Source organism: Sphaerodactylus townsendi, linkage group LG07 (assembly GCF_021028975.2).
Source record: "Sphaerodactylus townsendi isolate TG3544 linkage group LG07, MPM_Stown_v2.3, whole genome shotgun sequence".
NCBI lineage: Eukaryota > Metazoa > Chordata > Lepidosauria > Squamata > Sphaerodactylidae > Sphaerodactylus > Sphaerodactylus townsendi.
The window spans coordinates 122,210,289-122,237,745 of NC_059431.1; the positions used below are offsets into that span (position 1 = coordinate 122,210,289).

General features: G+C 51.1%; 1 protein-coding gene across 7 annotated transcripts; it reads left to right on the forward strand.

Moving 5' to 3' along the window:
- The first annotated feature begins 203 nt into the window (after window positions 1–203).
- On the forward strand, window positions 204–27,176 carry AP1M2 (adaptor related protein complex 1 subunit mu 2). 7 transcript variants are annotated; one of them, XM_048504735.1, is made up of 12 exons: window positions 204–333; window positions 4,019–4,175; window positions 6,886–6,953; window positions 10,172–10,302; window positions 11,608–11,755; window positions 15,080–15,206; window positions 17,326–17,468; window positions 18,249–18,320; window positions 20,291–20,449; window positions 21,797–21,922; window positions 23,230–23,305; window positions 26,286–27,176. In XM_048504735.1, exons 2-12 carry the CDS (start codon window positions 4,055–4,057, stop codon window positions 26,306–26,308), a joined length of 1,194 nt encoding a protein of 397 aa, XP_048360692.1. In that variant the 5' UTR covers window positions 204–333; window positions 4,019–4,054; the 3' UTR covers window positions 26,309–27,176. The 7 variants fall into 7 exon arrangements, with proteins under 7 accessions (XP_048360692.1, XP_048360693.1, XP_048360688.1 ...); XM_048504736.1 differs by lacking the exon at window positions 204–333 and adding an exon at window positions 508–611; XM_048504731.1 differs by lacking the exon at window positions 204–333 and adding an exon at window positions 1,148–1,283.
- The last annotated feature ends 281 nt before the right edge of the window (window positions 27,177–27,457 follow it).

Genomic DNA, 27,457 nt, shown 5'->3' on the forward strand with positions numbered 1-27,457 from the left:
TGCCACTGAGGTGCGTCTCCTGGCGCCGAGCCACAGGTTTCCCTCTGAGGCAAGCTCTGCATCTGCCTTGCGGGCATTTGTTGGATCATGTGCGCACGCCAAGGTGTGTACAAGCATGCGTGGGTGGGTCTCTCGCCACGCACCCGTGGCATCTGGAAAAGCCGGTTTCCTGATCCGGGTGCAGAAGCCACAGGTATGGAGCCTGCCTGTCATCTTGCAGCAGCACAAGCCAATGGCGGGCCAAATTAACCCCAACAACCCCACTGCCCCATGTTTACTTAGAAGGCCTACAAAAGACTGAGGAGGGCGAGGCGGAGGGAAAGATCCACGCAGGTAACCGAAAGGGACCAGGGACTGCTAGCTCAGGCACAGTGCCTGGAAACACACACACACACACACACACACACACACCCCGCAGGCTCCTTGGTTACCATGCCTCAACACTCTCTTACACACATTTATGAGGGCTGCCAACTCCAGGTCAGGACATTCCTGGAGATGTTGGAGAGTGAAGCCTGGGGAGGAAGGCGTTTGGGGAAGGGAGTGGGTGTAATACCCCCTCAGCAGGGGCAGGAATCCGTGCTCCAAAGCTCCCAATTCTTTTCAAACAGGTTTGTAGCGGGTTTGATTGATTGATTGATTTATCATATTTATATACCGCCCTCCCCCAAAGACTCAGGTTTCACTCTTGAAGTGGGGAATTGACCATAGAGTTCCCCCCTAGCTGGGGCATAACGTCATAGAGTCCCATATCAGTCGGGGTAGAATGCCACACACACACGCACACACACACACGGTCAACCGGGGTATAATGCCACAGAGTTCCCCCCTAGCTGGGATATAATACCACAGAATCCCCCTGGCCTCATTTGGGGTATAATGTCACAGAGCCCCCCTCACGCCGCCTTCCAAACTAGCCATCTTTTCCAGGTGAACTGACCTCTGGAGGGTAACTGTAATCCTGGTAGATCTTCAGACCCCACCTGGAGGTTGGCAACTCCGACGTCACCCCTCCCAAGTTCTGCTGCTTCCCTTGCCTTTGGAGTCGCCCCCCCCCCCGCCCCCCTTGACCCTGCCAGAGCGCCTCTTCCTCTCCTCTCCCGGCCGCCTTCCCCTTCCTCGCCGCCGGTCTCCTCCCCTTCCAGGTTCACCTGTAGGTGCAGCCGAGGCACCTGGCTCAGGTGGCTGCCGGCAGCCCGACGGAGGCGGGGACGCAGCTGCGGAGGACCCGAGGAGCAGCCATGTCCGCCTCAGCCGTCTTCATCCTTGACCTGAAAGGCAAGGTGAGGCCGGCCCGTCGTCCCCTCGACGGCGGGCCAGGTGGGTCAGCGAGCCCCTCGCCAGGTGGCCCCGCGCGGCCTGCTGCTTCGGCTTCCTGCCCGACGGCGCCGGCGGGGGCGAGGAAGAGGAGGCCCGCGGGCCGCGCAGGAGCTCCGGGGCCTGGCGGCGCCTTCCCGCCTCCCCCCCCTCCAGGGCGCCCCAGGGGTCGCCAAAGCTCTTCCCCTCGGAGGGAGCCCAGAGCGCCATGTCGGGAATGGGTCTGGTGGGGCCCCGGAGACGTTCCCAACTCCAGGCGGAGAAGCTCCGGGAGAGTTGGGGTTGGCGCCTGGGGAGGGGTACTAGGTGCTCCTGCAGATTGTCATGCTGTCGAGCAGGAGTCCCCAGCGGGTGCCACGGTGGCTTCTTGACACCTGTCCTAGTAGTGTCCACCAAATGTTTTTTGGGAAGTGGTGAGGTCAGTTGTGTGCCCCCCTCCCCAGAAAGCAGGGCTTCTGTTTAGCCACGGAATGTTTGTTTAGCCGTACAAGATCTTTAAAAGGGCACTGAAGGTCAGCGGTGTGTAAGCAAGCTGGGGGGGGGGGGGATACTTTTGATTGTACTGGTTTGGAAAGGCCTCCTCCTCCTGCTCCACAGAGCTGCTGCCTGCCTGGAGAGGAGGGTTGGTGGGTGGGGTCATGCATGGCACTGCTGCTTGCCTTTTGGGGGCTGATGCCCCCTCTCCCAGCAACCGTTCTGTGGTTTTGCGCCCACCGCTTGGTGTCAGCGCTGCAGACCCTCACATGCTCAAGGAGGCTGGGGACCCCAGTGTGAGATGATGTCATCATCACGTGACATGAGATCCAGTGAGCAGGTTCTCAGGGCTGGGGGGATCCCTTCCCCACAGCCTGCTCCTTTCTCTAGGGAACTGGCCTCTGCCCTTTGGAGATCGGTTGTCCCACTTGGGAGTTAGTAACTACGAGACTATCTGAAGAGTTCTCCGCCAGCTGGTCTGGCCCGGGGATAGGGTTGCCAACTTCCTGCTGGAGTCTGGAGGTCTCCCAGGTTGACAACTGATCCCCAGATGACAGAGATCAGATCCCCTGGAGAATGCAGTGGGGGTGGGGGTGGGGGTGGGGGTGGGGGGGGCGGCCTCCAGGGCATTATGGCCTGTGGAGGCCTGTTTCCTCTAGAAAAACCCGCCTCTCCCCAGGCTCAACCCCAGATCTCTAGGGATTTCCCTGAATTGGCAACCCCACCAGGGCAGATTCACCAGGCTGGGGAAGAGAAGCAGAGAGGCTTTGCACACAGTTTCCTTGCAATATCTCTTCTTCAGGGCAGGGCGGTCACAATTAATAAGAGGAACAAACTGGCTGAGAGGGCTCGAGTTCAGATGTTCCCTCAGCCCTGACTTCCCTATGCATCCTTGCATCCCTTCCCTGTCGATTACAAGAGGGTGTAATAATGCCCTCTTTTCTCACTGGCTATGGTTGCTAACAGGTGCAAACATAGCTGAGGGAATGCATCATGCTTTGGCACCCTGGATGTTCAAGAAAGGCTACAAATGCTACTAACAGCCAGATTCAAGTCCAGGAGCACCTTAGTGGCGTTTGTCAGATACAACAAGCAGGGGAGAGAGTTGAGCCTCTCCAGAGCCCCACAGTTCTTGTTGGTCTCTCAGGAGCTACGGGACTGAAATCTGCCTCTTCCCTTGAGGACCGACATGGCTGCCCTCTGGAACTATAAATGCTATTAATAATGCAGCGTGAGCTCCACGGGCTGACAAGGCCCTCCTGAGACTGAGCTGTTGTTCTGATGCACTGTGTTGAGCCCGCTTTCTTGTACATGGATAATTTCTGGTGTAGGGAGCAGATTTCTGGAAACAGTGACAAAGTAGGGCATCAAGGGCTGTGCTGTGACGAAACGGCAGGATGTTGCAGCGGGCTCTCGGGTGACTTTTGTGCAGCTGCCCCGTTAGCATTGTCCTTTCAGCTGTGCTTATGACCCAGGAAACCGAGCATTTGAATAACCATTTTGATGGCTAACAAGCCAGAGCTGTTTGGATATGTGGAATGAACCTTCTGCGGTTGCTGTGCGGTTCAGAGCAATCTGAGCGATGTACAGTTGAAGCCTGTAGGCACCTTTGAAAGTCTGACACTGGATGGTGGACACAACCTCAAAATGGCGGCCACTAAAGGCGGAGCCAGCCACAAAATCTCAAGAAGTGAGGTCATGCATAAGATGACTCACTTTCCAAAAAGGTGTCCGCGCATGCTCTATTGTGCCCATGGGCACTGTGTAGGGGAATCCTGAAATACAGCTCGGGCAAGGAACTGGATGTGATAGTAGGAGTTTTCCCATAGCATCCACTGTAGCCTTTGAAGTCTGGGATTGGGATCATGGCAGATGGAGGTGAGTTTATCTGTTCCATTTCCTTTCCTCATGGAGCTACTATATGCCTTGTACAGAGAGGAATAATGCAGGTTCCTACAGAGGTACTACTGAGTTACTGGGCTGGGGTTGGGATTTTGTATTTGGGAAGGAGGAGAGTTAAAGCCCTTGTCCCTAGCATTGTGTGACCTAATCCAAATCCCCCCACAACCCCCCCCCCCCCAAGTCCCTGCAGGTCTTATTATCACTCTCAGATCTTGCTTTCCATGTGTGGTGTGGTTTTGCAGAATGAGATATGAATGAATAATGCGGTAAAGCTGGTGCCGCTGATACTTGTTCAGCCTTCTAGAACTGCCTTCCCGTCCCGCAGCCCCTGATCAGCCGCAATTACAAGGGGGACGTGAACATGTCGGAGATTGATCATTTCATGCCGCTGCTGATGCAGAAGGAGGAAGAGTGCGCCCTGACCCCACTGTTGACCCATGGAAAGATCCATTTTCTCTGGATCAAGCACAGCAACCTGTACTGTATCCTTTTGCTGCCCCCATGGATTGGGTGTGAGATTGGATCTTGCATAATGTTGCATCGGGCAGATCGCTGGTAGGGGGTGTCAGATAAATGTTGGCTGCAAAGTTGCTACTAGAAAATTATTCAGGTTTTCTACTGAAAGACACTTCCAGGCACACATTTGATAGCCTCTTGCAAAATGACGTTTTAACCAAAGCATTAAAAAAAAAAAAAACCCTACCTAGTCTTGTTTATTTAATTTATTCACATCCCACCTTTCTCCACAAAGGTCTCCCAAAGCTACTTATATTGTTCTCCTCTCCATTTGATCTTCACACTCATAATTGTTTTATTGTAACCTGCCCTGAGATTGTGGTAAAGGGTGAATAATAAATGTAAATAAAACACCAACCCTGTAAGGTAGGTCAGGCTGAGAGTATGGCCCAAAGTCCCTCAGCAAGTTTCCATGGCAGAGAGGGGATTTGAACTTGGCTCTCACAAATCCTAGTCTGACCCTCAATCCAACCAACGCAGCACTCTGGCTCTCTGCATTTTGCACATGACTGCGTCTGCACAGAATTCTCAGGTGGCTCTCCTGCATTTTCACACTCCGTTTTTTTAGTGGAAACCTCTTCTTTTCCCTTTGCAGCTTCCTAAATTGGGGGCTAATATCTGGGGGGCTCTGGTTGCTGCTGCAGATGTCTCTGGATTTGCCATTGGAGTCGTGGGTCTGCATGGAAATTTCTCCACACTCGCCTTGCCTCAGTCCTGTATGATGACCGTTTACCCCTCCCCCCCCAAAAAAACTCTGAAATTTTTTTTGGCAATTTTTACAATAGGTAATATCTGTATCACCACAGCACTGCAACGTTATCACAATTTATTGCCACAATGCACTATGCACTAGTTTCTGGCTTTCTTCCCCATGTCCCAGTAGTCAGCTTCCCGTTCTATAAAGCAGAATGTGCCGCTGTTACCTTTCCTCTTGTGCTGCACAGCCAAAAGGGCTAGATAGTGCTTTTTTAAAGAAATGAAATCCGACAATTGATATGTTGCTGTAGTAGCTCATTATGGATCACCATGTGTGTCCGCAGGGGGCAAGTGTGGCCACGACTGAGACTGCTGACAGCCACGCAGAAAAAATGTTCTGCCTCTTAAATACTGGCTGAATGTGAAGAAATGGGCCACTGAAGTAAATAACATCGCCTGGCAAATAAAGCTCTAAGCCAGGGGCAGGATATTTTTTAATTTACTAGGCAGTTGGCAACCTTACCCCCATAGGGGTTGAGATCAGGAAAATGTTCAGGGCGGTGGGGCTGGCCATGCTGGCAGGGGCTGATGGGAATTGTAGTCCATAACATCTGGAGTGCCAAAGGTTCGCCACCACGGAAGTAAGCACTCATCCGTGACTGAACTGTAGAAGTACTTCCAAAATGTTGTGAGGATCAGCATTGGGTGTCTGTTTAGAATGGTGTTTCATTGTGTGTGATGTTTAAGGTATTTGTGAACTCCCCAGGAAACAGGTCTGCATCTGAGAATAGCCTGACCGATCCTCCTGGGCAGGTCCGGTGGGTGTTCAGGCCAGAGCAGGAAGCTCTGAAGCCCTTTGAAAGCCTTGGGGTGGGGTGGGGGGGGACAAGCAGCCAGAGACAGGGTGGGTGGAGAGGAGGAGCACGGAGGAGATGTGATCATCGGAGCAGAAGAGGAGCCTTTCTGTCCTTTATCAAATTCTTCTGAATGCCGTTATTCCTCCTCGGGTATCTGATGTTCCAAATGACACACAGCAACAGAAGGCCTTTTGTGCACATCACTTGGTCTGCAGACGGTGCACAGATCATCAGTGTGTGGTGGTTGTTGTTTTTGTTTTAGTTGAAAATCTCACAATAGGCTGCTGAAATTAGTGTTCAACCATTCTCCATGGGTTGCTTCTTCTTTTTTTAAGCCAAGGATGCAAACAAGAGCCAACGTGGTGTAGGGCTCAAGGGGTCCGACTAGGATCGAAGGAAGCCAGGTTTGAATCCTTGCTCTGCCGTGGAAATTTTCTGGGTGACCTCGGGCCAGCTGCACCCTCTCAGCCTTGACCCTGGCAAGTATTTGGGTGGGAGACCTCCTAGGAATGTCAGGGGCAGGACCCAGTGGCCAGCAATGGCAAAGCACCCCTGCATTTCTCTTGCCTCGATAACCCCACGGGGTCACCATAAGTTGGCTGTGACTCCTCCCCCTCCCCCCAAAAGTGTGTCTGTCAACTCCCTGGATCAGACAACAAACCACTCGATATTTTAAAGGATTTTATTGACAGACTTCAAGGAACAAAGGAAGACAATTCTGGCAAAAAGGCGCCAAGCAGTTGATAATATAGTTGGTTCATCCCAACCCCCAAATGAGAACAGAAAGACACAGAAAGGTTTGGTCAGGAGGCCCATCCCAACAGTAGACTCCCCAGGCCACACCGAAGGCAACCAAGCACCTGCTAAGCAAAAGTAACTTTCCACACAAAGCCCCTTTCTAGAAAAGCAGACTTGACAGTGTCATTGCAAGCCCCCCCCGCCCACGCCTGCGCCCCCCGTGGAGGTCTGGATTGCTCCCCCCAGTCGACCTCAGAACATTTCATTCGCATTCTCTGTTTCCTCCGTCTCCCCCCCCCCCCAGCATTAATGGTCAGGATCAGGGCGGAAGCGCCTGGGGCAGCAGCTCAGGGGTCCTTCTTCTTTCCCTTAACCTTGTGTGGAGTGGTGGCCACCACCATGAAGAACGCCAACGCCTCTCTGGTGTATGCTTTTCTCTACAAGGTGGTGGAGGTAAGTAGCCATTTTCAGACCTGCAGAGGCCCGGGGTGGGTGGGTGGGTGGGTGTACTGTGATGGGGACAGGGCCTTTCTTCCCCCCTCGAGTGGAGGAGTGGAACGCTCCCCTGATACTTCCTGCAGCGTTTTTCCTCTTGCCTCAGAGTCGCAGGAAGATGCTACCACCAAGTGTGGCTGAGCACCTGCAGCCTAGGAAATCGGTTGGGCGTTGGCACCACTGCCCTCCTTGCCGTATCAGGGGATGTGGGGGAAGGGACCGGTTGCCCTTTGGATCCAGCTTCTGCTGGGAAATCGAGCAACCTTTGCAGCGTCCGGCGACTTGTTGTGATTGGGTGCACCTGCCTGGTGCTGTTGGCGAGGGATGCCCGATGTTGGGGAGGGTGTGCTTGAAGGGGGAGGGCTTCTCGTCCCGTGCCCCAATCCAGCCATGGTTAGGGAGAAAGGAATGGGACTGACAAGCAGGCAGCCACCCACAGCCCAGTCGCTTCCGCAAGACAGAAACAGCCGGGAGTGGCGGCTGGCACTGCCAGGCTGTAACGCATCTGCCTGCCCCCCCCCCCCCCCCCGGGCTCCTGCCAAGGCCTCGAGGAGGGGCGCTGCCACGGCCACTGCTGCTGCCGCCACCCCAGACAGGTGCTGGCAGGCAAGGCAGGTGATGGCTCCCAGGCGCCAGGGCCACTCGTTGGCGGCTGAGACAGCAGCAAGGGCGCCTGGTCGCCATGGCTGGCTTGCCCGCTACCTGTTTGTCCTCCTCCGGATGGAGAGAGCCCCCCCCCCCGCCTGCCCCAGCCCCTCCGGCTTAAAGGGCAGCAAGCCAGTCAAAGTTTGCTCCCCCGCCAAACAGCAGAGGAAGGAAAGCGGGGAAAGGAGCCACGCGGTGCCCCACCCACCCGCTCTGAGGAAGGCCCAGTCCAGTGGGGGCAGACTGGCCGTCCAACGCACAGAGAAGGTTCCTGGGGGGCTGCTGCCTTAGAGGGCCTCTTGTGGTAAGGAGCAAGCGGAGCCCAGCCCCAGAAACTGGCCCAGTTGGCTCAGACCCATAAGTGGCCAAGGTGGACATAGTTGGCTTCCTTGGTGCAGCTTGCTTAGGTGAGGAGGCCACTGCTCCCCACTCCCCCAGCCGAGCGGCCCTGGAGTGTCACGGCTTGGCTTTCTCCAGGCCCTTTTGACTTCCTGGTTGGCCTGTGTAATATAGCCATCAGCGGCAGAGGCGCAGCTCCAAGGAGGCGGGGAGGGGGGCCCATGCACCAGGGGTGCACCCCTGCAGGGGCGTGGCAGGACAGAGGCATGGCGGGACAGAGAACACACCAGAGCACCAGGCACATTTCCCCCTTGCTGCGTCCCTGACCAGCGGCAGGTCACCTCGCAACCTCTCCAGATGCCCCCTATAGCCGTTGTCCTCTGACTCTGGGGAGCCGTTCTCCCCTCTGCCCAGTCTTGGGGAATAAGCGTGGCAGGGTCTTCTGATTCACAGTCAAAGTGTTTCAGTGAGCATCAGTGGTGTAGTGATTAAGAGCAGATGTGCTCTATTCTGGAAGAACCGGGTTTGATTCCCAGCTCTGCCGCGTGAGCTGTGGAGGCTTCTCTGGGGAATTCAGATTAGAAGAAGAAGAAGAGTTGGATTTATATCCCCCCTTTCTCTCCTATAGCAGACTCAAAGGGGCTGACAAACTCCTCTCCCTTTCCCCCCCCCCCCACAACAAACACCCTGTGAGGTAGGTGGGGCTGAGATAGCTGCAAGAAGCTGTGACTAGCCCAAGGTCACCCAGCTGGCGTGTTTTGGAGTGCACAGGGTAATCTGAATTCCCCAGATAAGCTTCCACAGCTCAAGTGCAGCTGCTCTTAACTATTACGCCACTGCTGCTCCCTGTGCACTCCAATACACACCAGCTGGGTGACCTTGGGCTAGTCACAGCTTCTCGGAGCTCTCTCAGCCCCACCCACCTCACAGGGTGTTTGTTGTGAGGGGGGAAGGGCAAGGAGATTGTCAGCCCCTTTGAGACTCCTTACAGGAGAGGAAGGGGGGGGGGATATAAATCCAAACTCTTCTTCTTCTCATGGTTACCAGACATTTGTGCAAATGTTTATGATGCGTTTGCACAAATTTGCATCCTGCTTTTCTGCCTCTGCAGGGGCCACGAAGGGAGCCAATAATTTAAAACATGCATGATAAAATCACATTTTTAAACCGTTAAAGTCAACCCCCAACACTCATCATTAAAACAATAAAAAGCAGAGTTAATATACATATAAAACATAAAAACAGCGTTTGAAACATTGGTTGGGATGGAGGGTTCACTGAAGGAATGCCAAACAAAATCTTCATCCACTAGGGATTGTAAGTGTCTAGCCCAGGGGTCTGCAACCTGAGGCTCCGGAGCTGCATGTGGCTGTTTCAGCCTTATACAGCGGCTCCGCGTGGCCTGGAGGTCGGAGGGTAGAGTGGGCGTGTCCCTCCAGAGCAGCCGCCATCCCCCCTCTGCCCCACGGAGCAGGTGGCTGCCTGCTCTGTCAAGCAGAGGGGGTTTTCCTGCGCGGTGCCGCTGCCTCCCAGAGTGCCGCCATCCCCCTCTGCCCCTCCGCAACCCCCTCTGTTCCTCCAGAGCAGCCGCCATCCCCCCTCTGCCATCTCTGCAGCACGGGGCAGGCCGCGGCCACCATCCCCCCTCTGCCCCATGGAGCAGGTGGCTGCCTGCTTTATCGGGCAGAGGGGTTTCCCTGCCTGGCCCCTCCGCCTTCCAGTGCTGGAAGGAAAGGTGAGTGGATGGGCCGGGCTGGAGGCGGTTCCGTGCGGAGCCACCTCTCCGGCTCGGTAGATCTTTGGGGCCATGGAAAACGGGTCCAAATGGCTCTTTGGGTGGTAAAGGTTGCCGACCCCTGGTCCAGTGTAAGTCTCCCACGGGACCGGGTGGCGGTGGGGATGTGGTACTTTGACTCAGCAACTGGTCCCTGAACACCCACTCCATTGGCTGTTTCCAATTCCTGACATCGACACCACAAATTGGAAATTCTGCAAGAAAAATCCAGTCAAGTAGAAGTAGTTGAATAAAGGGGACTTGTGTGAATGAAAAAAAAAATGTACTAAGTTTATTCTTCTTGCAGATCTGGGCAAATGCAGCTGCAGAGTTGCGGGTTGTCGGCCACGGGAATGACTTCCACTTCTTCAGTCTAAAATCCTGGTAGCTGCCTCCTGACCTGCTGTTCTCTTATTAGGTCTTTACTGAATACTTCAAAGAGTTGGAGGAAGAGAGCATTCGTGACAATTTTGTCATTGTGTACGAACTGCTAGATGAGCTTATGGATTTTGGGTTTCCCCAGACAACAGACAGCAAAATACTGCAAGAGTGAGTTGTTGGACTTTCTTTCATTGTCTTTATCTGCTTTTCAGCCTGGACTTTGTCTCATACAAACAACCAGGCAAGATTTGCAAACAATGACTCATGGGAGATAAAGGCCTCAGAAAGGGAATTTGAACAAAAAGCTTGAATGTGTACTTATAGTTGGCTTCAATACTTCAATTTTAGAGGCAGGACTCTGTGCTTAAGCCGAACCTGAATTCCAGGGCAAAAGAAATCAATCCTTAGATTGTGAACTGTCTGTTTCAAATATTACCATTATTGTTATTATTTAAAATATTTTTATGCTGCCTTTCTACCAGATCAGGGGGCCACAAAATGGCAAACATAAAAAACAGTAAAGCATTTGAGTGGTAATACAGTTAAAATTATAAAATAATTCAACTAAAACACAGCAACAAGCAATACTAAAGGGGGGTCAGTAACCGTTATTGGGGGTATATCAGACAAAACAAAAAAGGCCTTCACCTGCTCACAAAAGGTGCCAATGGAGGGAGACATACGAATCTCCAGTGTGGGTGGAACAAGAGTGAAACAGAACTGAAACCCCCTTCCAGTCAACATGTTGGCCATAGCATTCAGTATCAATCGTAGGTTCTGGACAGTCTTCAAGGGCAGCCCCAAATTTTCAGAATTTGATTTTTTTTTCAAACCTGGTAATGTCACATTGGCTTGACATTCGAGATTCTACCCTTTAGGCAGGCCTGGAATACTGGGCTGAGTTGCATGAATTTAAAGGGAGAATCTGAGGTCCCTGGTTTAAACATTGAAAGTGATGCTGTTTCCAGGTGGGGGAGAATCCACCCCAAAACAGCATCACTTTCAATGTTTAAACTGGGGACCTCAGATTCTCCCTTTAAGGTGGATTTAAAAGGAGAATTTGGGCTCCCTAGCTTAAACACCATTGAAAGTGATGCTGTTTGGGGGTGGATTCCAGCATCACAGCAGCTGCCCATGGCGGGGAAGGGGGCAGTAAACTCAGATTTTGCACCAGGCTCCATTTTCCCTAGCTACGCCTCTGCTCAGAGGGGAGGGCAGAAGGGACTGCCGGCTGGAGCCCAGCCGGTGGGGGGAGGGGCATGGCGGGTGGGGCAGGGGAGTCTGCCATCCCTGGCCTCGGAGAGCTGCTTTTACTGGTATAAGCACTGAGGCCAGGGGTGGGGCTTGGGGTCGGAGCCCCACCCCCGAGCCCCCCCTAAAAATCTATACCTACATCTCTGGGAGAGCTCCGGCAGCCCATAATGGTCCAGCAGCCGCTGTAATTGTATTTTTTTCTCCTTCCCCCCAATGTAGGTACATCACTCAGCAGGGCAACAAGCTGGAGACCGGCAAATCCCGCGTCCCGTCCACCGTCACCAACGCAGTTTCCTGGAGATCAGAGGGCATCAAATACAAGAAGAACGAGGTCTTTATTGATGTAATTGAATCAGTCAACCTGTTGGTGAGTCAGTGGAGGAGTCCACAGGTGGGCTGCTGTCAGGGAGAGAACAGGTTGGATAGCTGGCTTTAGAGAAGCCAGATCAATGTATTGTCGAAGGCTTTCACGGCCAGACACCGTGTGCAGCAGACTTCCCTCTGTAGATACACCTCTGAAGATGCCAGCCACAGATGCAGGCAAAACATTAGGAACAAGATCCACCAGACGACGGCCACACAGCCCGGAAAACCCTCCACAACCAAGCTGGGTCAACATTGCAATATCAGCCTGGGAACTATATGGGACACATCTCTGCCTTCCTGGTATAGTTGCTAAGTGTTCAGTAGCCTGTAGAACGAACTACAGCAGAGGCATATTTTTAATGCTAGCTCCATGGATGGATAGAGGCTATGGATGGAGGACTCTTATGCCTCAACAATTGTGTTAAAGAGGGAATTTTGTCAGGTGCCACTTGCCATGGGGGGGGGCGGGGTGGACGGTGGGTAGGGAAGAAAACTGTAAAATTCCCTGTGCTACATTGCTGGATGTAGGTATGGATTGATTGATTGATTGATTGATTGATTGATTGATTGATTGATTGATTGATTGATTGATTGATTGATTGATTGATTGATTGATTGATTGATTGATTGATTGATTGAACTTATAGGCCGCCTCATCCCCGAAGGGCTCGAGGCGGCTCACAATACGGTAGTTTTTTCTCGTAACGTTTTGTCCAGATCTATGACTGGCATCTTCTATGCCTCTGAAGGTGCCAGCCATAGACGTGGGCGAAACATTAGGAGAAAAAAACTACCAGATCACAGCCACACTGCCTGGAAAACCCACCACAGACAATATCCCTAGATCTGGACAGAAGATCACCATCAGCACAGGATCTGTCCTCAGACTGGATGAGATAGACAGAATCAAGAGAGTCAGTCTTACATGACATTAGTTAGTCCTCTTACTGATCAGAATAACTTGACTGAACATGGTTTTGTTGATCCAGTGGCAGAGGAAGAGAAGCCCTTCTGCTTGGCATCACTAATGGGTGGGATGAGGGTGAACCTCCCGGCTGTCAAAATTCCCCAGAGTCATTTAGGAAGAGGACCTGTCTGTCTGTCTGTGGCTGGGGACTGTCCGCGCCATTCTCCCCCACCGTGTCAGAGTGAAGTAGGCATCACAACCCAAGCCTTTGGCAGGAAAGTAAACCTATTTGGTTCCTTCAGCCTTTGCTTGTAGGACTTGTTTTTTAGGTCCCCAGCCACCTTGGTTAACTTCTGCGGAACAGATTCCAGTTTCCCTACATCTTTCTCCAAGTGGGCCGATGGTTACATTAGATGAAACCTTCCTAGCATGAATCAGGCTGAACGATTATTTGTGTCTCAGATATTATCATGGCAGGTTTTTTGCTAGATCTCGTATTTCATTAGCTGTACTTTGGTCATGGTGTGACCTCTCTGGCTTTTGCACACAGCTGCATTTCACAGAATGACTGGGGTGCATTATTGACACCGTCACTTTTTTCAGGCTCTTTGGTATGTCCTGTAAATAGGATGCTGCCATGGAGACCAGGAGCCCAAACCTCGGTCTTCTCTCAAAGGAGCATGCAGCCCTTTTGCCAGGGTGAAACTGGGTAGTGTCAGGGGTGCAGACAGAGAGGACTTAGTTGATTTCCTGAGCCTCTCTGGCCTGGGCATCCTATCACAGCTAGCGCACTGGCAGGCAGGGATTGTTGATCGTGCATTTCAGAGTCATGCTATAGAGCAGCCCTCGCATGGTGGCCACGGGTGCCGCTTCAATGACTGATCCACCAAGTGTTTTTAGAAAGCGAGCCCAGCAGATCTTCTGATTGGCCATTGGAGACCTGCTTGGCTGTGCAGATTAAAAAATAATAGCTGTGGCAGCAGTTGTCACTGCAGGACAAGGATCTTTACTGTGTGACTGAAAGTCAGCTGTCTGTAAACAAGAAAATATTTTTCAATGATATGCTCATTTTGAAAGGTTTCCTGTTAAGGCAGACTCTTCAGCCTTGCTTGCCATTTTGTGGTTGACTCACTTCCTGTGGCTGCCATTTTGTGTGAGAATTCCAAATGTGACCACAGGATCAAAAAGATTGGAGACCCCTGCTGTAAAGACCTCCTACTTCACATTCACCCCCTCCCCAAGTACCAACAGAGTCCTCAGGCAATCACAGTTCTCCCGAACATTATGGGAACCCCAGCTAGGGCACTCTGAGTTGAGGTGCCAGGTTATTAGCACAGGACTGCAGATATCTCTCTGTCCTAATGCTCTGTCAACTTACAATGCACATGGGAAAGAGAAATTTGTTGAAGGGAAAGGGCCCTCAGGACAGCCAGGGAGTACAAAACCCAGATATCGACTGGAGAGCCCTTACAGCAGGTGTCTCTCTCTGGTGTGGCACCCGTGCGTGCCATGCTGCCTGTGAAATGTGTTTACAAAATGGATTGAGACAGATGGGAATGTTGCCAGCATTTTGCTAGAATTTTGCTTTGTTGATGTCATTGAATCGGTCTGCCTGCCCCCGCAGCAGCAGCTGTGACTGGAGGTGAGTCACAGATTCGCAAAAAATAAAACAATGTGCTTATTTTAAGCGGACCTGCTGTCTGAAATGTTGAAGAGTTACTCCCCGAATTATGCCTAACCTCACTCTCTGATGCTGTGTGGCCAGCTGCACTTTATGCGGTAGCCATTTTGTGGTTATGCCCGTGCCTCTGAGATAGAATTCCAAAGATTTCTGCAGGCTCAAAAAGATTGGGGAACCCTGCCTTGCAGTTACCTAAGAACACAGAAAACAGAAGGAGGACTTTACTAACCCAGCTGGGGGCTATAGGGACAGTGTGCCCCACACAGCAGGTGAGGCAATCCCTTGCCAGCCCCCGAAGAAATCTTTTCTCCTCGTCCAGCAGTATCAGCTGAGCCTAAATGTTTCATGACTAGATGCTTCTGCTTGGCATCAGGCATACAGCGCATTTCGAGACTCCATGTGTTCCACTTCCATCACTAGATCCTTTGGGTACGGCCATTAGACAAAAGGAACAGCTGTTCCTATTCATGACAAATAGCTCTCTGCCCAATGAAGATGAAGAGCTGTTTTTATACCCCACTTTTCCCTACCTTTAAAGAGCCTCAGAGCAGCGTACCATCACCTTCCCCTCCCCACAACAGACACCTTTTCAGGTAAGTGGGGCCAATAGAGTTCTGAGAGAACTGCGACTGGCCCAAGATCTACCAGTAGCCTTCATGTTCAGGAGTGGGGAAACAAACCCAGTTCTCCAGATGAGAGTCCACCACTCTTGACAACCACACCACACTGTCTTGTAGGTCAATGCCAATGGCAGCGTCCTGCTGAGTGAGATTATGGGCTCCATCAAGCTGAAGGTTTTCCTCTCGGGCATGCCCGAACTGCGCTTGGGCCTCAACGACCGAGTTCTCTTTGAAATCACAGGACGTAAGTAATTCTGAACCAGAGGTATCCGTTGGTGGGCTGGCTGAAGAAGCGCTTGGACCAGCCTCGGGACTCTGCGCTGGGATGGGGGGGGGGGGGGCGGCTGTGGCTCAATGGCAGCACATCCGCTTGGCCTGCGAGAAGTCCCTGTTTCAATCTCTGGCATCTCCAGTGAAAGGATCTGGCCGTGGGTGACCTGAAAAAATCTCTACCTGAGGCCCTAGAAAACCTCTGCTGAACTTGACGGACCAGTCGCCTGATTTCACGCAAGGCAGCTCCACGTCTTCAAATATTCACTGGTTTGGGTAGAATATGATTCCTTTTTGGGGGAAAAGATGACCGGAGATGTGGGGATCAATACGCTGCAGATTCTTGCATGATTTTCGTGGAGGGAGGTTCTGCTGCTTGCTGCCCCCCCCCCCCTTTCCAATTCTCTTTTAGGGCACGAGAATTGTCTTACACGCCGCCTTCTTCAAAACCATTATCCATTGCAACGTTAAACACGGCCCTTTGATGAAAAAGCATTCAGAGTGCTCTGGACAGCTGTCAGCAGCACTTTCACTTTTAAATAGTTGTGACTGCCATTTTGTCACCCGCAGCAGCTCAGAGCCTACAAAATGGCGGGTGCAACTGTACCAAAATAGAAGTGTTGCTGATAGCTGTCCAGAGCACTGCAAATGCTCTTTTGTCAAAGTGCTATGTTTAACGTTGCAATGGATAATGGTTTGGATGAAGCTGGCGCTTAAAGATAATTCTCAGGTCCTGAAAGAGAATTGGGTCCTCTTTGACATGCAAAGACACACAGATCCGGCTTCTGCCAGAACATGTACGACCACACTGTCTTCTTTTTTCCAAAAAGGGTACAGCACTTTTCATCTTAAGAAAGAAAGTAGAGCCCTGCTGGATCACACCAGTGGTCTGAGTCACACAACAGTCAAATAGTTGCTCTGGAGGACCACCAAAAAGGGGCAGAGAGCCCTGGTGAGGCCTCCTAGCACTGGGGCTCAGAGCTTTGCTGCTATTAGGGGGGCAGTCAACTTGGAGGTTCCTTTTAGACACCACGGCTACCATGTTTCCCTGAAAATAAGACAGTGTCTTATTTTAATTTTTGCTCCCAAAGTTGCGCTATGTCTTATTTTCAGGGGATGTCTTATTTTTCCGCTCCACAGCTGCATGCTCTGGTGTTCTGTTTGAAGGGCATGCTTCCAAACAGAAACTTTGCTACATCTTGCTTTCAGGGGATGTTTTATATTTAGCACTTCAGCAAAACCTCTACTACGTCTTATTCTCCGGGGATGTCTTATTTTCGGAGAAACAGGGTAGTAGCCCCTGGTGGATCATCCCTTCATGAATCTGTCAAACCTCTCTCTGAGTTAAAGAGATGTGGTTTTAGCCAGGGCTTGACCATGAAATTCTTTGAATGTTGAAATGCATGACTGGTCGTGACCTGGATGGTTCGGGTAATAACAAGGGGGCCTGCTTTCCAGAAACAAAGCAGAGTTCCTGTTCTTGGGAGAGAACAGTGGGCATTGGCTTGATGGGTCAAAGCGTGTGTGTGTGTGTGTGTGTGTGTGTGTATCCAGCTTTTGATTAGATTTAGATAGTTGATGAATGTACAACTCTGGGATATTCCAATTCAGTGTAAGGTTGGATGGTTCTTTGGTAGTGGGGCAAGAAAGGTGTGATAGGATTAAGCTAGGGAAGAAGAGGACTCAGGAAAGCTGCTTGTGTTAAGGCTGGCTGGCGGCTGCATGTCCTTTGTGGGCTCGGGAACAGGTGTGGCTTTTCCAGGGCTTTCGAGGGTGGCAGCCATTTGTTATCCAGATAGTCACAGCTGAAGCTGCAGGAAAGGCACTGGCAGCTGCTGTGCCTATTGATGGGGAGCGGGGAACTTCTTTAGGCAAAACCCCTCCATTGGAAATGAAGTCCAGAATGAAGCTTTGGCATCCATCTTAGTCTGAACTGCCGATGTCGCCAGTCAGGCTGACTGGCAGGGCCCTGTCCGGAAATAGGCGCTCCCCTCTTGCTATGAGCCTGCTTGCCAGCAGCCGCTTTGCCTTCATCATAGTTGAGCCTCTTCATCGCCCCTTCTGAAACTTCCTCTTCCAATATTGGCTTCCAGGAGGAAAAAATAAATCTGTGGAGCTGGAGGATGTCAAGTTCCACCAGTGTGTGCGGCTGTCACGTTTTGACAATGACCGCACCATCTCCTTCATCCCACCAGACGGCGACTTTGAGCTCATGTCCTACCGACTGAACACGCAGGTAACTGTGGCTCGGGGAAGGAGGCCAGGCCAGAGATCCCGCAGGCTTCTTGCTCATGGCCTGGGGCTGGGGCTGGACAAGGCAGTGGCCAAGTTGGCAGATGATGCCACATTGTTTGGGAGGGTGAGAACCGGGGGGGGGGGGGCATGATGGAGAGCTGCAGGAAGGCCTCTGCAGGTTGGGTAAGTGGGCAGCAACTTGGGAAGAGCCATTCGACGCAGGTAAGGGCAAAGTGATGCCCACTGCAAGAGGAATCCTGCCAAGCTGTTAGAGGCTCAGTCCTCCGCTGGTTGCTTGAGTGTGCGGGACTGATTAAGGTGGTGGACTTTACTCAATCTTTCTCCACTCCAACACAATTGCACTTCACTGCTTGCAGGATTTTAAAATCAGGACTCTTCAGCCTTGCTGATTATTCATTCTGTTTTAGCCAATTGAATAGACAATTCACACTTGGAAAAATTTGTGACAGGATTCTCACCTTTTTGCCTCATCTCTTTTCCCTTTATACACACTTGAAAGACTTGTGACAGGTGTCACACCTGCCCCTAGTGCTGATTGGAGGGGCATGACAAGTGATTGCTGGGCACCGCCCCCTTTTGCCCCACCACAGCTACAGGCCTGCCCACCTCCTGTGTGGTACTCTCAACTTCAGCAGCTTTAGCATTAGCCCTTTTTCAAATTCTTGTGTGCTGTTTTTCAGTGGGAATCACTGTTGCTACTTGCTGGAGGGCTCTACCTCACGTGGCTGAATGCTGCTTGTTTCTCTTTCTCTCTCTGAAGGTGAAGCCCCTCATCTGGATTGAGTCGGTCATTGAGAAGTTCTCTCACAGCCGAGTAGAGATTATGGTTAAGGTGAGGTCCTCTGAAGAATGCCTCCACACTTGTTCCAGGTCTCCATAGCATTTGGAGGCCCCTGTCATTTTGCTTCTGGACTAGATGGACCACTGGCCTGCTGTAGCAGGCTCCTTCTTATGTTATTGTGGGACCTTTCTTGATTTGGTTAGTGTACTTACATTGAGCTTTCTAGAGATGTTGCAGGGACTAAGACTGTGGGATAGGATTTGAAATTGTGTCAAGAATAATGGGGTAAGCCGGTGAGAGAGCAACAAATTAGTTCCTTGATTATTGAAATGGGATAAATCAAAGTCAACCTGCTTGCAAATCTCTTCCTCCAACCTAGAAGTTGTCCCCTCAGACTAACTAGGGAGGTGCACCTGAGGAGCCCTGTGTGGTGAATTTGCTGACCAGACATTCAGAGAAGGGATTACTCTTGGCATGTTTGTACTTAAACTCTTCCAAATACCTTATCTTTCTGTATTGGGATGCAAAGAGGCTGCCTACATTGATGCTCCTCCCCGCCCCCGCCCCCCCCCCCGCACCCGGCAGTACCTTGGCCATCTTCTGCGACAAAGTAATGCTTCTGTTGCAGGAAGAGCATCCGCCTTCCTGAGCAGGCCTGTTCAGCCCCTTGACCCTAATCCAAATTTGAGAGGGTAAAAATCATTCTGCATATGGCCAGATACCTGCATTCCTTTTTGTAAGCAAGTAATGTTTTGCAAAGACCGTGGATATCAGGCTAGATTAAAACTCAAGCAGCCGCTCACAGTTTCTGTTCTCACCTTAATCCAGCCTGGAGCCAGTAAGGAGAAAAGGAACATACAGGAGGGAAATAAGGAGTCCAGGGGATCAAGTGATGGGACAGAACAGAAGAGGGTGGATTTTGGTCAGGAAGGGGTTAAGTAAGTGAGCTCCAGTCATTTTGCAGCTGCCCCATTTCTTTCCAGATAACAGGGATATAAAAACTGCTTCCACATTTTCCCTTTTATTATCACAACAAAAAGGCCATAGGCTTACCTTTGTGTGTGTGTGTGTGTGTGTGTGTGTGTGTATGCGCGCGCGCGCGGGGGAGGGAGGGAGGAAATTTTGGGAATTCACAGGTGCAGCCTGATGTATTTGAGGAGGAGTTGCCTTAAATGCCCATCTCCCAATAACAGACCTGACCAAAATTATCCCTAAACTTGATTCTAAATCTTAGGCTTCCTGCTGAATTGATTTGCTGGTGGTTTTTTGTGGCACAGAATGTTTAGAAGGGGTCAGTGCCACTGGCGAAGCTACCAGAGGGACGGGGGGTGCACGATGTACTGGGCGCACAGATTTGGGTCACGTGGGGGCGCAAAATCCCATGGCCCCTCCCCCTTCCCCCATGCCCCCCTCCCCACGGCGCCCCCCACACTTACTTTAGGAAACCGAGCAGGCTGGAGAACAGGCCTGCCTGAGTGGGAACTACATTTCCCAAGATACCTGTAACGAACTAGCAAAGTCCAGGCCAAAGTAACCATTCTCAGTTCTTTATTGTGCTGGCAATCATAGTCGGATACAAGCAATGTGAGGTCTGAGAGCCTCAGACCTTTGATTTTAGATTTTACACAGTGGCACATCACATTCCCTCCAAACCAGAATAAACAAAGCCAATACTCAAAGCAATACAGAATAAACAAAGCATAGTTTCACACAGATAACCTACAAGCAAAAATCCCCATCCCAGGCAGAAAGCCAGAAGCAGCCGGCAGCCACCTCCCAAGGACAGAACACGCACTCACCACATCCTGACAATACCCTGGGAAATGTAGTTTCCACCAGAACAGGCAGGCCAGTTCTCCAGCCTGCTCGGTTTCCTAAAGAAAGTGGTGGTGGTGGGTGGTGGTGGTGGGGGCCACGGGGGGGGGGGGCGCAAAAAAGCCAGAGTGTGCACCAGGCGCACTCTGGCCCAGCTATGCCTCTGGTCAGTGCAAACTATCATGAGGCTCTTTCTGCTTCAAAAGGCAAAGGGCCAATTCAAGAAGCAGTCAGTGGCGAACGGTGTCGAGATAGCTGTGCCAGTCCCAAGTGACGCCGATTCTCCCAAGTTCAAGACCAGCATCGGCAGTGCAAAGTATCTGCCTGAGAAAAGCGTCGTCATCTGGAGTATCAAGTCCTTCCCGGTAAGGGGTTTGCCCATCCCTTCTCGACAGCCTTGCAGGGTATCTTGGCCAGTTTGCTGTTAACCTAAATAAGAGGCAGATTTTTCGTTATGGGGATCCTGAGCTTCAGTCTCATTATGGGGAGGGTACCAGAGGGCCATTGAGAGCCAGTGTGGTATAGTGCAGCGTATGCAGTGTGGTAAGAGCAGCTGATTCTAATCTGAAAGAGAAGAGTTGGATTTATATCCCCCCTTTCTCTCCTGTAAGGAGACGCAAAGGGACTTACAATCTCTTTTCCCTCCCCCCTTCCATAACAAACATTCTGTGAGGTAGGTGGGGCTGAGAGAGCTCCAAAGAACTGTGACTAGTCCAAGGTCACCCAGCTGGTGTGTGTTGGAGTGCACAAGATAATCTGGTTCCCCAGATAAGCCTCCACAGCTCCTGGCAGAGTGGGGAATCAAACCCAGTTCTCCAGATTAGAGTGCACCTGGTCTTAACCATTACACCACGCTGGTTTGATTCCCCACTCTTCATATGAATGACTGACTCTAATTTGGAGAACTGGGTTTGATTCCCCACTACCCTTTTCCCCCGAAAATAAAACCTACCCCAAAAATAAGCCCTAATTACATATTCCCCTGGCGCAGCTGATCTGGTCCCGTGGGGGGCGCAAAATCATGGGGAAAAATAAGACATCCCCTGAAAATAAGCCCTAACAGAACTTTTGGGGCAAAAATTAATATAAGACCCTGTCTTATTATGGGGGAAACACGGTATGCCACATGGAGTCTGTCGGGTGACCTTGGGCCAGTCACAGTTCTCTTCGAACTCTCTCAGCTCCACCTACCTCGCAAGGTGCCTGTTGTGGGAAGAGGAAGGGAGGGTGACAGTAAGACTCTGGTGCTGTAAAACAAGGAAATAGTGACCCATTAGAACCTCCACCCCCACCCCCCCCCCGCGACTGAAGTGGCACCTGAGGTACCACTAAAAGACCACGAAGGTGCCACTGGAAGAATGTTGGCAGAGGATTTCCTTGATGTTTTTGTCTGAGCCACGGATGATCCTTTCCGATCCATGGTCTGACCTTGTGACATTGACTAACTTCTGTTGGTCTGCCAGCTCTCAGGAGGGAAATAACTGGAGATTGGGGGGGGGGCAGAGCCTGGGGAGGGCAGGGCTTGGGGAAGGGTGCAATCTGCCACAGAGCCCACCTTCCAAAGCAGCCATTTCCCCCAGGAGGACTGACCTTGTTAGTCTGGAAGTCAGTTGTCATGGAGGGAGCACTCCAGCCACCACCTGGAGGTTGGCAGCCATAGTTGCTCTGTGGTCCAGTAATTCCTCCATCCTCTCTTGCCTTTGGCTCGGTAGGGCGGCAAGGAATACTTGATGCGAGCTCACTTTGGGCTACCCAGTGTTGAGAACGAGGAGCTGGAGGGCCGTCCACCCATATCAGTCCGGTTTGAGATCCCCTACTTCACCGTCTCTGGGATTCAGGTGAGCTGGGTTGGGTGCAAGTCAGATGTCAGAATGGCAGCACTCTGTTTCGTGAAAATACTGTTGTACACGTGAAGATTGGATGGACTCTACTCTAGGATGGTTTTGAAGTTGAAACTCAGACTCTGTGAGGCATGGGTTGAATTGAAATGCTGGGACCAGCTAGCTATTACCTGAAAGAAGGTTTTGATCGTGCTTAGAATAGTTGGCATCAAATATTTCCTTTTCAAAAAAAAAACAAAAAATTCTGTTATATCTAGAGTTTGCAGAAAGTCAGGTGAGCACAGAGCCTTCCTGACCTTCTCGGGCAGCCATTCCAAAGTGGGGGCAACCTGTAATGGGCAGTAATTGTTGCTCTTGCTCACTCGCAGGCCGGGTGCCACCTGCAGAAGGCTCCGTTCTCACACGGCAAAATAATTGTTACTTGTTTATAGTCCCTTGTTCTCTCTTTGGCCTTCTTCCTGCGGTGTGTGCCAGAGACAGGGCTGGGCGAAACTGAGTCTCATGCTAGTGCCTGCTGGGAGATGTAGTCTCACAGCTCTCCTAAACAGCTTGACTGTGCCTTTGCAAAGAGTTTTCTAGCCAAAGATGAGGCCAGTTGGGCGCTTCAACCTGCTTCCCCCAAGTTTGTTGCAAAAGATAAAATATTGCATTGTTTTGTTTTGTTTTTTCATCTCAGGGTTCCTCCAAATTTCTATCTGGGAATTTTTTTAAAAGGCCTTTACAAAAGCTGGAAATAAATTCCACACCCCTTCTCCGCCTCATCCATCATCTCTCTGCACGCCCCGAATCCTCTTCCAAAACGGAATCTATTGCAGTTTTTTACTGCGTATTCTGGAAGTTCAGCTCCAGCGCTGCTGGCAGGACCATCTCTCAGCAGACGGCCCACAGACTCCTTGCCTGTCAACAGGGCCCTGATTCTTGTGTGTTTACACTATCGCAGCTGGAAATGGTGTTTCTGTTCTCTCCCTTCAGCATGACAAGGTCAAAACTGACTGCTCTGTCTGAAGGAAGCTTCTCTTGGTCGAGTTGCCAGTTCTTTCTTGGAGACCAGAAGTAGTTTTTCATCCGGCCCCTTAGATGTTCAGCTGCCAGTCGCTCTTTGTGGCAGGCGCCCCATGTGGTAGTACCTGGTTCAGGCCCTGCTTCATGCTCTGTATCCCCTTGGATGGCGTGAAGGGGGGAGACAAGTAAGCCGATCAGCCACTTTTGGCCCTTGGGGGTACCACGCAGTGCAAATGCCAAGGGCTGCAGGCCTTAAACGAGGCCGTTCATTCCTGTTTCCATGCTTTCTCTCTCTCCCTCAGGTGCGGTACATGAAGATCATAGAGAAAAGTGGGTATCAAGCTCTCCCATGGGTCCGCTATATCACCCAGAGCGGGGGTAAGTTGGCAGGGTCAGTTCCCAAGTTCAGATATTTGGAAATGAATTGGCAAGGAGCGCATAGATGAAAGGGCATAGATTGCCTTCCCAGCGTTGATTCCTCCCTCCCCACCCCCCAAAATATATCTTGGCCCTCTGTGAGAATTAAACCACACGGTAAAGTTAAAAGACAGGGCAAATATCTTGCTTTTCTGACCCTGACCATTGTTTTAAGTGCTTTCAAATGCTGGCTGACTTTGGCTACCTGGCGGGGTTTTCAAGACCAGTCACATGCAGAAGTGCTCTGCCATTGGCTGCCTCTGGGCACCCGGTATTTCTTGGAAGTCTTCCATCCGGGCTGGCTCTGATGAGGTTGGGTCAGCCTGAGCCATCCGGATCAGCTCTGATTTATCTAGACCAGGGGTGTCCAACTGGTGCCCCGATGTTCATGGACTGCGTATTCTGGAAGTTCAGCTCCAGCGCTGCTGGCAGGACCATCTCTCAGCAGACGGCCCACAGACTCCTTGCCTGTCAACAGGGCCCTGATTCCCATCAGCCCCTGCCAGCATGACCAAATTGGGCATAGACGGTTTTGCTGGCCTCTTGGCGCCCTCGGGCCCCAGCTCTGGCACTTGGTGGGGCTGGATGGCGGGGGCTTGGTCCCCTGCACTGCTTGGCTCGCTGGACTTCCTTCAGGTGGGCCTCGCCATCTCCAGCTAGGAATATCCATCCCATCAAGGTGTCTGGATCCCCAGCCACCAGGGCCCATTTCAGGATCTCAGGATTCAGGCCATCTTTGAACATGTGAATAAAGGCGGCTTGCCAGTTGGTGGGACTTGGCCCCGTAGTCAGCTACCGATTGGGATCATTGGCACAGACGTTGCAGCCGGGCCCTCGCTTTCTCCTCCAAGAAGGGGTCCTCGAAGTGACACAATGCAGGGAGACCATGAAGCGGTCAAGGTTGCAGAGCTCAGGGGCTTCTTCTTCAGAGAGACCCACCAGCCAGGCCGCCGCCTCCCCTTCAAGGAGCGCTCCGATGTCGTACAGGCGTTCGGCATCGTTGACGTACTCGTCATCCATCACTCTCATGTACGCTCCCACTTGCACAAGGAATTGAGGGAGGTTCTTGGGGTCCCCGTCAAAGGTCACCTTCAGTCCCCTTCTCCTCAGTCTTGGGACTGGAAGTACTGGTCCCACCGGTGCCGCTCCTCCACTGGCTGCCGCGCCTGCAGTGCCGCCACCACCCACAGTGCCTACTGGAGCTGGGGTTCCCACTGGAGTATCCGACCCACTGGAGTATCCGATACCCACTGGGTATCCAACCCACTGTCAAATGTAGTGTGGTTCCCTTTCGACCCAACCATACTGTGAGTAGGTCTGGGTGTAGAAAAGGGGATCCAGAAGCTTCGGCTAATTGTCAGGGTTTCAAGAGCTTTATTGGAACCGTGTCCGCCCAAGGCTCAGATAGCCGAAACTGAAGTTTGACTCTCTGACCCCTGGTAGATACCGGTAAGTTGCAACATGGCTCATCCCAAAATCCCCCACCCTCACATTCCCACAATATCAGCATAACAAAGCATGGTGCGAACAGAAATATTGTTTAAGGTCCACTCCTTCAGAAGAAGGCAGGTAAGAGTGGACGGTTAAGCTCGATTGACTGGCGTAGTGGCGTAGTGGCGTAGTGGCTAAGAGCAGTGGCTAAGAGCAGGTGCACTCTGATCTGGAGGAACCAGGTTTGATTCCCAGCTCTGCCGTTTGAGCTGTGGAGGCTTATCTGGTGAATTCAGATTAGCCTGTGCACTCTCACACATGCCAGCTGGGTGACCTTGGGCTAGTCACAGTTCTTCGGAGCTCTCTTAGCCACACCTACCTCACAGGGTGTTTGTTGTGAGGGGGGAAGGGCAAGGAGATTGTAAGCCCCTTTGAGTCTCCTATAGGAGAGAAAGGGGGATATAAATCCAAACTCTTCTTCTTCTTCTGGTTACATGCAAGCAGGGGGAGATGGCCTTCGCCTCGAGCGAAGATCATGGCTGGGCCAGCTGTGGCCCTGATGCGGACATGCAATTTGCCAGGCTGAGAATGGCGAGGCCTGACGTAACTTCAATAGTCCCCTCCCCAGGGGAAAAAGTTTTTTGTGGCCCTGAATCATTTCTGTCTTATCTGGATTCAGCTTGTCCGGCTCTAGTTCCGAAGCCCTGGTTCCAAATCAAGATCATCTTGAGACTCCAAGAACAAAATATAAAGAGCTGGGTGGTTGTCTATATGTCGATGACCTAGTTTTTATTGTGTAGCCACTTCTTTATCTTGTGTGCTCCAGTTGTTTCGTTAAGCCATTTTAGTAAAAATTGTTGGGTCATGATAAATATTATGGTATCTTACGTGTTGTGTGACTTTTAAATTGTGCTGTCACATAAAACATTTTAATGGCATCTTTCCACTTGGTAAGACTCTCCAAGAGGCAAACATTTGAACAATTGTAAACAACATTTAAAATTACAAAACAAATCAATGAAAACACATAAACAAACAATGCCAGGAAGTGGAAGGTCAATGGCTGTTGCTGGGGGCTACGACAAACAGCAGTCTTTGCTTGCTTTCGGAAGACGCTGACACAGGGTGGCAGGTGACTCTCATTGCGAAGGGAGTTCCACAGTTTTGGTGCCTTAACCGAGAAAGTCCTTTCTCAGGTTGCCCCCTACGCAGCCTCAGGTGGAGGGGACAACTGAAGCAGGGCCTCCGAAGATAACCAGAGTGTGGGGGTAGGATCATAAGGGAGAAAGTGGACATTAAGGTATGATGACCACTTTGGTTATCTTTGTTCTAAATAAGTAAAATGACCTGCCCCATTCCAACCCTGTATGGGAGGTCAGTGGTCTTCCCCCTTTGAGGGTAGTTAGCTCCTAAGGCTGCTGTAGGAAGAGGCAGAATAGCTTCCAGCTACAAGGCCTTTTAGCCAAGAGGCCCAACCCACTGACTGTTATCTTTGACCATTTTGTTTCAGATTATCAACTCCGGACTCACTAGCCTTGTCGCCTTGGGGCCTTGAACAACCTCTAAAATTGATGCCTAGAGAACAGTTTAATCCGCCCATGCCTTCTTTGAAGCACACCATCTGTGTCCTTCTAAAAATGTTGTCCTGGTTATTTCTTGGCCTCCTTGCAGCTACACAGGGGATCAGTTGTTGGACTATGCTGTGCAGCGTCTGAAAGGAAAACAAGAGCCCCGCTGTTGATATTTTTGTGCTACTTCCCTGCCTGAACTGGGATTGCTTCTGGTGAAATGTCAGCATGCTCTTGCTTATCAGAGTCCCCCGGTAGTGAGCTTTTTGGGAATGTTTGTCCTCTGGAGCGCATCAGACTAAGAACATTACTCCCTTTCGATTTGGCCTGGCAGCTCGGGCGGCAAGCGATCAGTTCTGCCTTGCCTTGTAGGTCACAAATAGAAGATAATTCAGCCCATTGAAAGCTGGAGCTTCCATTTCCTTTGATTAGATATGGATTCCTGTTCTGATGCAGGTTGAAGAGGAAGCAGGAAAGGGTGCAGAGAACTCGGCCTAGAAGTCTGTATTCCACTGTCAGTTCAGGGCTTGGATTCTCTGTGAAGTTATAACTTGTTTTCTCCACTTCACTATCTATAAAGTGAGAATATAAACTGCCTGCTTATGGGATCATTGTGAAGAGGAGTGAGACAGGTGACTACTTTTTCCTTCTGAGATAATGATAAATTATAAATGCAAGTGAAATCAATATATTGTAAGAGGGTGATGGTTATAATGTGTATCATTATATACATCACTTGCCTTTTGTTTTGCTGTGCTGTCTGTTTCATTGGCCTGAGCCCTGAGCCCTGAGCCCTGCTCCACAATAAACCACACTCGTTGGTGATTATTCTAGCTCCTCTGTTGGCCAGTTTCTGCAAACCAAGTGCTTATTTAATCATTGTAGGCTGAAGCCCTAGTTATATTTTTACAGAAGTCCTAGAATCATAGAGTTGGAAGAGACCACATGGGCCATCAAGTCTAACCCCCTGCCATTCGGGAAGACATAGTCAAAGCATTCCTGACAGTTGGCCATCCAGCCTTTGTTTGAAAACCTCCAAAGGAGACTCCACTACACTCAGGGACAGCACGTTCCACTGTTGAACAGCCATGACTGTCAGGAAGTGCTTCCCCTC

What these genes read in the sequence shown, in the direction of transcription:
- AP1M2 (XM_048504731.1), top strand. Translation starts at nt 1,242, where the DNA reads ATGTCCGCCTCAGCCGTCTTCATCCTTGACCTGAAAGGCAAG. An exon ending in TCCTTGACCTGAAAGGCAAG is followed by an intron (nt 1,284 to 4,018) that starts GTGAGGCCGGCC and finishes CCCGTCCCGCAG; the next exon opens with CCCCTGATCAGCCGCAATTA. An exon ending in CTATATCACCCAGAGCGGGG is followed by an intron (nt 23,306 to 26,285) that starts GTAAGTTGGCAG and finishes ATTTTGTTTCAG; the next exon opens with ATTATCAACTCCGGACTCAC.